Below are 11,300 nucleotides of genomic sequence, written 5' to 3' on the forward strand. Positions count from 1 at the left end.
AGTAGCTGGAACTACAGGCGCCCACAACCGCGCCCGGCTAATTTTTTGTATTTTTAGTAGAGACGGGGTTTCACCGTGGTCTCGATCTCCTGACCTTGTGATCCGCCCGCTTCGGCTTCCCAAAGTGCTGGGATTACAGGCGTGAGCCACCGCGCCCGGCCGAGACAGGGTTTCTTGTCTCATCTCTTGGACCACATTCCTCTGTTTTTTGTTTGTTTTTTGAGATGGAGTTTCACTCTTGTCATGCAGGCTGGAGTGCAGTGGTGCAATCTTGGCTCACCGCAACCTCTGCCTCCCGGGTTCAAGCGATTCTCTTGCCTCAGCCTCCCAAGTAGCTGGGATTACAGGCGCGTGTCACCACGTCCAGCTAATTTTTTGTATTTTTAGTAGAGATGGGGTTTCACCACACAGTTATTTATTTTAATTAGCTGGGAGTGGTGGCAAGCACCTGTAGTCCCAGCTACTTGGGAGGCTGAGACGGAAGGATTGCTTGAGCCCAGGAGTTCAAGACCAGCCTGAGTAACATAGCGAGACCTCACCTCTACAAAAATAAAAAATTAGCTAGGCATGGCGGTGAGCACCTGTCGTCCCAACTACTCGGGAGACTGAGGTGGGAGGATCGTTCGAGCCCAGGAGTTTGAAGTTGCAGTGAGCTGTGTTCATTCCACTGCACTCTAGCCTGGGTGAGAGAGCCAGATCCAGGCTTTAAAAAAAAAAAAAAAGTCCCTTGGGGAGAACATGGGGTGTTGTATCCATGTAGGTATAACCCTGACTGTAGCCAGGGGTACAAGGACCGCTAAGGACCATTGAGCATGCTGTGCACTGCCCAACTCCAGGGGGCACACGAAGCCTGAACTGGCTCAGGCCTGGGTCACCTGCTTCTCTGGTCCATATAGGGGAGGTTTGGCTACCAAGGTGTTGCTGCTGGGTGAGCAGGGAGAGCACTCTGGGGCAGCTGTCAGAGCAGGAGCTTCCCCGCAAGGCAGGACATGGGGGCTGAGGCCAAGGCCACCTGCTCACCACTGGCCTCTGCTCCCCTGCAGCTGAGCATTGACAGTTGCTGGGTGGGCTCCTTCTACTGCCCCCAATCTGGCTTCACAGCCACCATCTATGACACCGTTGCCACCGAGAGCACCCTCTTCATTCGGCAGAACCAGCTGGTCTACTATTTCACAGGCACCTATACCACACTCTATGAGAGAAACCGCGGCAGTGGTGAGTGGGCTGTGGCAGGACCCACGCCTGGGGAGGGCACCCCGGTGAACCCCTCTGCAGAAGGTACCTGGGGCTGGCATTGCTGTGGGTGAGGCAGCAGGGAAGGAACTTGCTAAGGCCCCGACCACCCCTGCCCACCCCGAATGGACCTTCCCTTGCCCCCCTCTTTTTTTTTTTTTTTTTTTTGCTGTGATGAGGCTTCCACCCAGACCCTCCTGGGAATTGTGAGCAACTGTGAGAAGAGGGGGTGTGAGGTAGGGAGGTAGAGAGAAGCAGACACATGCGTGTGCCCACACAGGGTGGCAGAAGGACATGCCGAGAGAGACCAGACGGAGAAAGAGGGAGAGGGGCATGGCAAGTCAGAAGGAGCGGGAGGAGAGAGAGAAACAGACGGGCAAAGCCTCAAGGGAAACTCATCAGAGACAAAAAAGAGAGGCTAGGCACAGTGGCTCAGGAGGCCAGACTACTCAGGAGGCTGATGGGAGGGGGGATCACATGAGCCCAGGGGTTTGAGGCTACAGTGAGCTATGATCACACTACTGCACTCCAGCCTGGGCGACAGAGCAAGACCCTGTTTCAAAAAAAGAAAAATGCTGGGCGCGGTGGCACACGTCTGTAATCCCAGCACTCTGGGAGGCTGAGGCGGGTGGATCACTTGAAGTCAGGAGTTCAAGACCAGCATGGCTAACACGGTGAAACCCCGTCTCTACTAAAAATACAAAAAATTAGCAAAATTAGCTGGGCATGGTGGCACGTGCCTGTAGTCCCAGCTACTTGGGAGGCTGAGGCAGGAGAATCGCTTGAACCCTGGAGGCGGAGGTTGCAGTGAGCCAAGATCGTGCCCCTGCACTCCAGCCTGGGTGACAGAGCGAGATGTCATCTTAAAAAAAAATAAAGCTAGGTGCAGTGGCTCACACCTGTAATCCCAGCACTTTGGGAGGCTGAGGCGGGCAGATCACAAGGTCAGGAGTTTGAGACCAGCCTGGCCAATGTGTTGAAACCCCGTCTCTACTAAAAATACAAAAATTAGCTGGGTGTGGTGGCGGGTGCCTGTACTCCCAGCTACTCGGGAGGCTGAGGCAGGAGAATCGCTTGAATTCAGGAGGTGGGGCTGCCGTGAGCCGAGATAGTGCCACTGCACTCCAGCCTGGGCAACAGAGTGAGACTCCGTCTCAAAAAAAAAAAAAATGCCAAAGCTCTCCTATTTCTTCTAGTTTTTCCCGCCATCTCAGAACTGTCAGCTTCCAGAGTCACCGGAAATTGGACTGTAACTTATAAGTAAATGGGTGTTCCCAGCAGCTTTGCTTTCTCTCTTTCTTAGGGCACTTTGACAGTGGGAGGAACCAAATTCAAATTGGCTTAAGCCAAAGAAAAGAGGTGTTTATTGGCTTCTGTGGCTGAAAAGCCCAGGAGCGTGTTGGTTTCAGGAATGGCTGCACCAGGGGGTCACTGTCACAGACAGTCATCTCTTCGTGCATGCCACGGTGACTCCGGCCCCTGCTCAGCAACTGTAGACTTGTATGCCCCTCAGTAGCCCCAGAAAAGAGCATCTTGTTGCTGATTGCAAGCTGGTATTGCCTCTGATTTGGCCAGCTTGGTCACATGGTAATCATTGTGGCCAAGGGAGTGCAAGGGAGGTGTCAGCCCAATCTGACCCTCATGGATAGAGTGTGAGCAAAGGAGGATTTTCTCAAAGGCAGCGGGTGCCCTCTGCCAGTGCTCCCTGACACCACACTGAACAGGTGCTATAGCATGACAGGACAGATAACAGGCTCACAAAAGCCAGGGAAATGTGGGCTGGGCTGGGCGGGGCGGGGCGGAGGGCGGAGGGCGGAGGCCGCAGATCCAACCTTCTGGGTCTGAGGCCCCATGCTGGCTTCCCTAGGCAGCTGGGTTCGTGTCCTGGCCAGCGAGTGCATCAAGAAGCTGTGCCCTGTGTATTTCCATAGCAATGGCTCTGAGTACATAATGGCCCTCACCACGGGCAAGCATGAGGGTTTTGTACACTTCGGGACCATCAGAGGTAAGGGTGTGGGCCTCTGGCAGCCCCAGGGACCCCTCCATACCCTCTCAGCTCCAAGGATTCTAACCTTGGAACCTCACTCATCACCATGTGCCCTGAGGAGGGCCCCCAGGCTGAGGGTGGTGATGGTGGTGGTGGAGGGTTGCGTTTGTAGGGATAGGGCTTTGGGGTATGTTATGTATCTTTCATGATGTACTTGGTTTTAAAGCGCAGAAGATCTGGGCACGGTGGCTCATGCCTGTAATCCCAGCACTTTGGGAGGCTGAGGCAGGCAGATCACTTGAGGTCAGGAGTTCAAGAACATCCTGGCCAACATGGTGAAACCCCATCTCTACTAAAAATACAAAAATTAGCTGGGCATGGTAGCAGGCACCTGTAATCCCAGCTATTCAGGAGGCTGAGGCAGGAGAGTCACTTGAACCCAGGAGATGAAGGTTGTAGTGAGGCGAGATTGCGCCACTGCACTCCAGCCTGGGCAACAGAGTGAGACTCCATCTCAAAACAAACAAATCCACTCCCAAAAAAAAATAGCAGAAGCCCAATTCAAAAATAATTTAAGTACAGCTGGGCACAGTGGCTCATGCCTGTAATCCCAGCCCTTTGGGAGGCTGAGGTGGGTGGATCACCTGAGGTCAGGAGTTCGAGACCAGCCTGCCCAACATGGAGAAACCCCATCTCTACTAAAAATACAAAAACCAGCTGAGCATGATGGCACACACCTGTAGTCCCAGCTACTTGGGAGGCTGAGGCATTAGAATTGCTTGAACCTGGGAAGCAGAGGTTGTAGTAAGCTGAGATCATGCCACTGCACTCTAGCCTGGGCAACAGAATGAGACTGTCTTAATAATAATAGTAATAATAATAAGCATAAAGAATTTGTGGACTTAGATAAATGAAAAGACTCAGGTTCAACTTCAGGTATGGGTGGATCCAGGGGCTCACAGGGTATGTCATCAGGACTCCATCTCTTGGTAAGGTAGTGCAGCATAGTAATTAATTATAGCACAGATTCTGGAGAGAGACTGCTCCATCACACCTTTGCTGTGTGCCTTTCGATATGTAACTTGACCTCTCTGATCTCGTTTTCTTCACCTACAAAATGTGACTAACGGTAGTACTAGTATCTAGGTCACTGGTTTGATATAAAGATTAAATAAGTTGGTTTTTGTAAAGGTCTTAGTACTAGCAACGTGGTGAGTGTTACAAATGGTTTATTATTATTGGTCCTATAATTTGGGTCCATTTTCAGGTAGCTATTCCTCCATGGAGGTTAAAGGTAGCCCCTTAAAGCTTAAGACTCAAGTCACCTACTAGTCTGAGTCATGCCAAGAGAATGAAGACAGCATCTTTCCCATTAATTCTAACACAAGTCCCAGAGTAAATTCTGATTGGCCCACTGTGGTTCTCATGGCCAGACCTGAGCCATGAGACCCACAGTGTCATGACTGTGACCAGAGACAGACATGCTCTGATAGGCCAGGTGTGAGTGACGGAAGGCCAGAGAATGAGATCCCAAGGACTGAGGGGCTGGTGGGCATGAGGAGGGCAATCAGAGTTGGCTTGATGGGCTGCCAGACAGGAGGGAGAGGGACTGAACATGAACCCCACCTTGCTCTGCAGATGGCCAGGTGTCCTTTGAGATGCTGCCCAGGCAGTGGTCTGTGTGCGAGCAGATAGGAGGTACTAATCCCCCCGATGGGTCTGCGGTGGGAGGCTGGGGGGACTGAGGATGCAGAAGAGCAGGGGAGGGTGGCAGGGGTCATGGGAAAGAATGGGCAGTGTCTTAGGGAGGGGTGAGAGTTATGGGGAGGGGCACAGCTGGCACAGGACCAAGGCCATTGAGCCCTGGGGCGGCTCTGGACTGCCCCTTTCCCTCTCAGTTCCCACCTGCTCCATAATTTGGTCTGACTACATCGCGGGTGAGTATACCCTACTGCTGCTGGTGGAGAGCGAATATGAAAATGCCAGTAAACGTTTCCAGGTGGTCAGCTACAACACAGGTAATCAGGGCGCTGCAAGGGGCTGGGCGCAAAGGGGCAGGAGCCTAGACTGTGGACCGCATGCCCATCCTGAGGGATCTGTGCCCAGCAGACAGAGGGAGGGCGACATTACCTGTGTCACTCCTGGATGAGGGGTAGCAGTGGAGAACTGGGTATAGGCTTGGCGATCTGAAAGGGCTCTGTGACTCACAATAAAGAGATTTTTTTTTTTTTTTTTGAAACGGAGTCTAGCTCTGTCGCCCAGGCTGGAGTGCGGTGGCCGGATCTCAGCTCACTGCAAGCTCCGCCTCCCGGGTTCACGCCATTCTCCTGCCTCAGCCTCCCAAGTAGCTGGGACTACAGGTGCCCGCCACCTCGCCTGGCTAGTTTTTTTTTTCTTTTTTTTTTTTTTTGTATTTTTTAGTAGAGACGGGGTTTCACCGTGTTAGCCAGGATGGTCTCGATCTCCCGACCTCATGATCCGCCCGCCTCGGCCTCCCAAAGTGCTGGGATTACAAGCTTGAGCCACCCCGCCAGGCCAATAAAGAGATTTTATTTTAGCTGCAGTGAGAATAGGGCCGCCATGTAGAGTAGTACAGGCTGTGCACTGCACAAAACCCCCAACCGAGGGGTCAGAGGAGACAGGTCCTGTGCCTTAACAGTACTGTTTCCTCTCAGAGGCAGTGTCTTTTTATAATTCACATGAAGAAATTCTAAAGGGCTAGGCACGGGGCTCACACCTGTAATCCCAGCACTTTGGGAGGCCGAGGCCAGAGGATCGCTTGAGGCCAGGAGTTCAAGACCAGCCTGGGGCAACATAGCAAGACCCTGTCTCTACAAATTAAACAAACAAACAAACAAAAAAAGGTAGCTGAGTATGGAGGTGCCCCTGTAGTCCCAGCTACTTGGAATATACCTGACGTGGAAGAATGGCATAAGCTCAGGAGGTTGAGGCAACAGTGAGCTATGATCATGCCACTGCCTGGGTGACAGAGCAAGACCCTGTCTCAAAAAAAAAAAAAAAAAAGAGCTGGGCGTGGTGGCTCATGGTTGTAATCCCAGCACTCTGGGACACCAAGGTGGGTGGAATGCTTGAGCTCAGGTGTTCAAGACCAGCCTAGGCAACATAGCGAAACCTCCTCTCTACTAAAAATACAAAAATTGGGCCGGGTGCGGTGGCTCATGCCTGTAGTCCCAGCACTTTGGGAGGTTGAGGCAGGTGGATCATGAGGTCAGGAGATCGAGACCACAGTGAAACCAGGTTTCTACTAGAAATACAAAAAATTTAGCCGGGTGCAGTAGCGGGCACCTGTAGTCCCAGCTACTCGGGAGGCTGAGGCAGGAGAATGGTGTGAACTTGGGAGGCGGAGCTTGCAGTGAGCCGAGATCCGGCCACTGCACTCCATCTCAAAACAAAACAAAACAAAACAAAAATTGGCAGGGGGCAGTGGCTCACACCTGTAATCCCAGCACTCTGGGAGGCCGAGGTGGGATTGGGGGGATCACTTAAGGTCAGGAGTTCAAGACCAGCCTGGCTAACATGGTGAAACCCTGTCTCTACTAAAAATACAAAAATCAGTCAGGCATGATGGTGGGTGCCTGTAAACCTAGCTACTCGGGAGGCCGAGGCAGAAGAATTGCTTGAACCTGGGAAGCAGAGGTTGCAGTGAGCCGAGATCACGCCATTGCCCTGCAGTCTGGGCAACAGAGGGAGACTCCATCTTGGAAAAAAAAAAAAAATACAAAAAATTAGCTGGGCGTGGTGGTGGTGCGTGTCTGTAATCCCAGCTACTCTATAGGCTGAGGTGGGAGGATCACTTGAACCCAGGAGGCAGAGGTTGCAGTGAGCCGAGATCACACCATTGCACTCCAGCCTGGGCGACAGAGAGATCCTGTCTTGGCGGGGGGCGGTGGAAGAAACTCTTAAGGACTAGCAAGCCTGAGTGGGAAGCTCTTTGGAGGGTTTTACAGGAGGCTGAGAAGCAAGCAACTTGCTCCAGCTCCAGGTTTTGAAAGCACAGAGCCTCAGGAGATTTTGCTGTGTTCACCCACCCTCCCCCTCCCCCTGTAGCTAGTGATGGCCTGGAACTTCTCTACCGCATCCCGGAGTTCATCCCTGAAGGTAGGAGGGGAAGGCAGAGGTGGCCTCAAGGGCGGCTGTGGGCCAGGAGGGGCCCAGGGGACTCCACCTCATTGCGGTATCTTCTCTTCCTCTGCCCCGGTCAGCTCGAGGATTGGAGTTCCTGATGATCCTAGGGACGGAGTCCTACACCAACACTGTAATGGCCCCCAAGGGCATCTCCTGTAACCCGTACAACCACCTGATCTTCATCTGGGGCAACTTTCTCCTGCAGAGGTGGGCCTCCACCACTCCCGGGTGGGCCAGGCGCACTCTGTCTCCCCAGCACCTTTAGGGTGTGGATGCTTTCAGGACCAGACTAGGCGAGTCTCACCAAGCCTTCAGAGGATGCCCAAATCCAGAAGTTACCAGGACGGTGATGGGGAACACACCGTTAGGGTAGTCAGTGCTGGGACGAGGGGAGCCAATGTTTTAAAGCTGTGGGAGCCCTTTTCTTAAAAATGAAACCTTATATAAAGACCCAGCCTGTGTGAGCAATAGATGAGCAGTTTCTAGGGTTTGTTTTTGTTTTTGTTTTGGGACCGTCTCGCTCTGTCACCCAGGCTACAGGGCAGTGGCACAATCTCAGCTCACTGCAGCCCCCGCCTCCCTGATTCAAGCAATTCTCCTGCGTCAGCCTCCCTAGTAGCTGGGATTACAGTTGCATGTCACCATGCCTGGCTAATTTTTGTATTTTTAGTAGAGACGGATTTCACCATGTTGGGCAGGCTTGTCTCGAACTCCTGACCTCAGGTGATCCTCCCGCCTCAGCCTCCGAGAGTGCTGGGATTACAGGTGTGAACCACGTGCCCGGCTAACTGACGAGCATTTTCTAGGGACAGTTTAGGATCCTCCCCACCCCAGCCACCCTCTCGACCCTCAGGAACCTGGGGGCCCCTGAGCTACTTTCTTGGGTGGCTGGCAAACTGCCAGGTTGGCCTGATGCTTCTGTTTTACAGATGGGGAGCTGGAGACTCTCAAAGGGTTTGGGGTGGGGGGCGGGAGCTAGAATTTCAAGCTTCCTTTGCACATTCTTCCAAGGGGAGAAACTGAGTAAGTGGCTCCTGTGTTATTAGGCCTGGGATTGGGGGAAGCGGCTGTCCAGGATGCGCCCAGCTCTCCATCTCTGTCCCTGCAGCTCTAACAAGAAAAACTTCATCTACCTGGCAGACTTTCCCAAGGAACTGTCCATCAAATACATGACCAGATCGTTCCGTGGGGCTGTGGCTATTGTCACGGAGACGGAGGAGGTGGGCTGCCCTGCCCCTCTCCCCATTCCCTCTCTGCCCACCCCCAAACCCCAGGGGTCCCTCTTTCCCCCTGTCAGAGTAAAGGAGCTAAGGGAAGGGGGCACCCTCGGGGACCCTGAGAAAGGGCAGTGAAGCTCCATTTATAGCTGCAATCCCTGGAACTCAGAGTGTCAGCTCCAAAGTCACGCAGACCAGAGCTATGATCTAATGTTCAGAGGCGACCCTCTTTCATCCCACAGTGCACTTGTGCACTTCATAAATATTGAGCATCTACTGTGTACCTGCCCCCTGTGCTGGAGAACACAGAGCGGTCAGGGCTGCAATGGGGAAAATATTACCTATGGAAGTAGGGGGACCTGGCCCATTCTGGGGGATTGCACATGTCAGGGAGGGCTTCATGGGGGAGACCACATGGAGGGGGACATCTTGGAGGCTAGAGGGCATCACCCAGGTTGTGGTTCAGGAAGGGTAGTGAAGGTTCCCTTCAGATGTGTATGGGGGTGGGCATTAGTGCAGAGATGGGAAACTGAGGCCAAGGAAATGGTGAGACCCTGGAAGCTGCAGAGTGAGAAGAAACAAGAGGTCTCGGCCGGGCGCGGTGGCTCAAGCCTGTAATCCCAGCACTTTGGGAGGCCGAGGCGGGTGGATCACGAGGTCAGGAGATCGAGACTATCCTGGCTAACATGGTGAAACCCCATCTCTACTAAAAATACAAAAAACTAGCCGGGCGTGGTGGCGGGCGCCTGTAGTCTCAGCTACTTGGGAGGCTGAGGAGGGAGAATGGCGTGAACCCGGGAGGCGGAGCTTGCAGTGAGCCGAGATCACACCACTGCACTCCAGCCTGGGAGCACAGCGAGACTCCGTCTCAAAAAAAAAAAAAAAAGAAAAAAGAAAAAAGAGGTCTCGGCCCTAGGAACCGTGGCTGTTAGGGAGTGTGTATGTTAGGGATGTTTAGGTTACACGTGCTAGAAACCTTAACAGACCAAAAACACTGAAAAACATGATCATAGTGTGTGAGGGCTGGAACCAGAGGTGATTGGGCTCAGGGAAGTAGAGAGATGGCACCACAGAGAAAAGGAAGGGGAGCGCCCTTGGTCCCAGTGGAGGTGAGTTTGCAAACTTCATCCTTCAAACAATGGGGCCACCACACTGGGCAGAGGGTGAGGTGGGATCAGAGGACCCCATGGTCCTGACACACACACATCTGGCTATCATACCCACAGATCTGGTACCTCCTGGAGGGTAGCTACCGGGTGTACCGGCTGTTCCCATCCAAGGGCTGGAAGGTGCACATCAGCTTACAGCTGATGCAACAGTCCTCTCTCTACGCATCCAATGAGACCATGCTGACCCTCTTCTACGAAGGCAGCAAACTGTACCAGGTGCCTGGCGGGGCTCTGCGGGGACATTGGGGCACCACAGGAGGGCTGACCCCAGCTCACCTGACTCTGCCTTCCCCCTGTAGCTGGTGTACCTTATGAACAACCAGAAGGGCCAGCTGGTCAAGAGGCTTATGCCCGTGGAACAGCTTCTGATGTATCAACAGCACACCAGCCACTATGACTTGGATCGGAAAGGGTGAGAGGACACCGGAGCATGACAGGGGTCTGAGGGCTCCCGGCACTGCCCTCCTGAAGCTACCATTTTTGAGAGAGGGGAGACCGAGCTAACCCCAGTGACAGCCTCAGGGCTACGATGGCAGGAGTTCAGCACTTATGGAAGCTCAGAGGAGGAGCCGAACCTGGCCAGGGGGGAAGGTGCATCAGGGAGGGCTTCAAGGAGGAGGAGGTGTATGCACTGTGACAAGAAGGGTGAGGAAGGATTAGCCAAGTGATAAGATGGGGAAGGGTGTCCCAGAACGGGAGAACCACCCGTGCAGAAGCCCTGATGGGAAGGGGGACGAAGTGAGCCTGATGGTCATGGGGAGAAACTTGGACTTCATCTTGAGGGTCTTGGGGGAGCCATGGATGGGACTAAAGGAAAGGACTGCGGGATCGGGTTTTACCGCGTGCTATAATGATGCCTCTGGTCGCTGTCCTGCAGAAGGTGGATCAGAGCAACCCAGGGAGGCAGCTGGATTCGGGGCAGGGACGGGGAACTGGGGTGGAAGGAGGAAGCAGGAGGTGGAACAAAGATAAGAGGTCAAGTGGACAGGCAGATGGGGACTGCCCGTTGAGCAGGGAGGACTCTGGTCTCAGGGATCGAGGGACGTCCGAGGGGATGTGTGAAGAGGCCTCTGGGCAGCAGGGGCTGACGCTGAGGAGGAAGATCGGGGCTGGATTCGATACGGGAAGTGGGTGAGGTGAGAAAGAGGCCTGCGGAAGCTTCCAGTGCGCGGGGTGCCTTAGAGCCAGCAGCCCTTCCCCCCTGCCGCTGCCCAGGGGCTACTTGATGCTCTCCTTCACCAACTTCTGCCCCTTCTCGGTGATGCGCCTGAGGAACCTGCCCGGTCCGCAGAGATACACACGCCAGGAGCGCTACCGGGCACGGCCACCGCGCGTCTTGGAGCGCTCAGGCTTCCACAACGAGAACTCGCTAGCCATTTACCAGGGCCTGATCTACTACCTGCTGTGGCTGCACTCCGTGTACGACAAGGTGGGCGTCCGGCGGTGGGCGGGCAGGCCTGAGACCGGACTCGGGGAGTGGGGAGCCGGCTTAGAGGGCGAGGCCTGTGGAGCGGAGCGCAGCGGGATTGTAGAACTGGAGGACTGGGG

The 11,300-nt window shown here is 54.0% G+C and overlaps 1 protein-coding gene across 3 annotated transcripts in view; it reads left to right on the forward strand.

Annotated features, from left to right (window-relative positions):
• The window catches only part of CATSPERG (catsper channel auxiliary subunit gamma), a 33,630-nt gene that overhangs the window by 14,448 nt on the left and 7,882 nt on the right, over positions 1-11,300 (forward strand). For 2 of the 3 annotated variants that reach the window (XM_011973327.1, XM_011973328.1), the window contains exons 8-17: positions 1,044-1,215; positions 3,101-3,238; positions 4,859-4,918; positions 5,119-5,238; positions 7,289-7,339; positions 7,444-7,573; positions 8,475-8,586; positions 9,810-9,968; positions 10,052-10,164; positions 10,968-11,181. In XM_011973327.1, coding sequence (XP_011828717.1) covers positions 1,044-1,215; positions 3,101-3,238; positions 4,859-4,918; positions 5,119-5,238; positions 7,289-7,339; positions 7,444-7,573; positions 8,475-8,586; positions 9,810-9,968; positions 10,052-10,164; positions 10,968-11,181 — 1,269 coding nt within the window. The remainder of the gene's footprint in view (positions 1-1,043; positions 1,216-3,100; positions 3,239-4,858; positions 4,919-5,118; positions 5,239-7,288; positions 7,340-7,443; positions 7,574-8,474; positions 8,587-9,809; positions 9,969-10,051; positions 10,165-10,967; positions 11,182-11,300) is intronic. The other variant, XM_011973329.1, reaches the window with a different exon arrangement.

Source organism: Mandrillus leucophaeus, unplaced genomic scaffold, assembly GCF_000951045.1.
Source record: "Mandrillus leucophaeus isolate KB7577 unplaced genomic scaffold, Mleu.le_1.0 Scaffold137, whole genome shotgun sequence".
NCBI lineage: Eukaryota > Metazoa > Chordata > Mammalia > Primates > Cercopithecidae > Mandrillus > Mandrillus leucophaeus.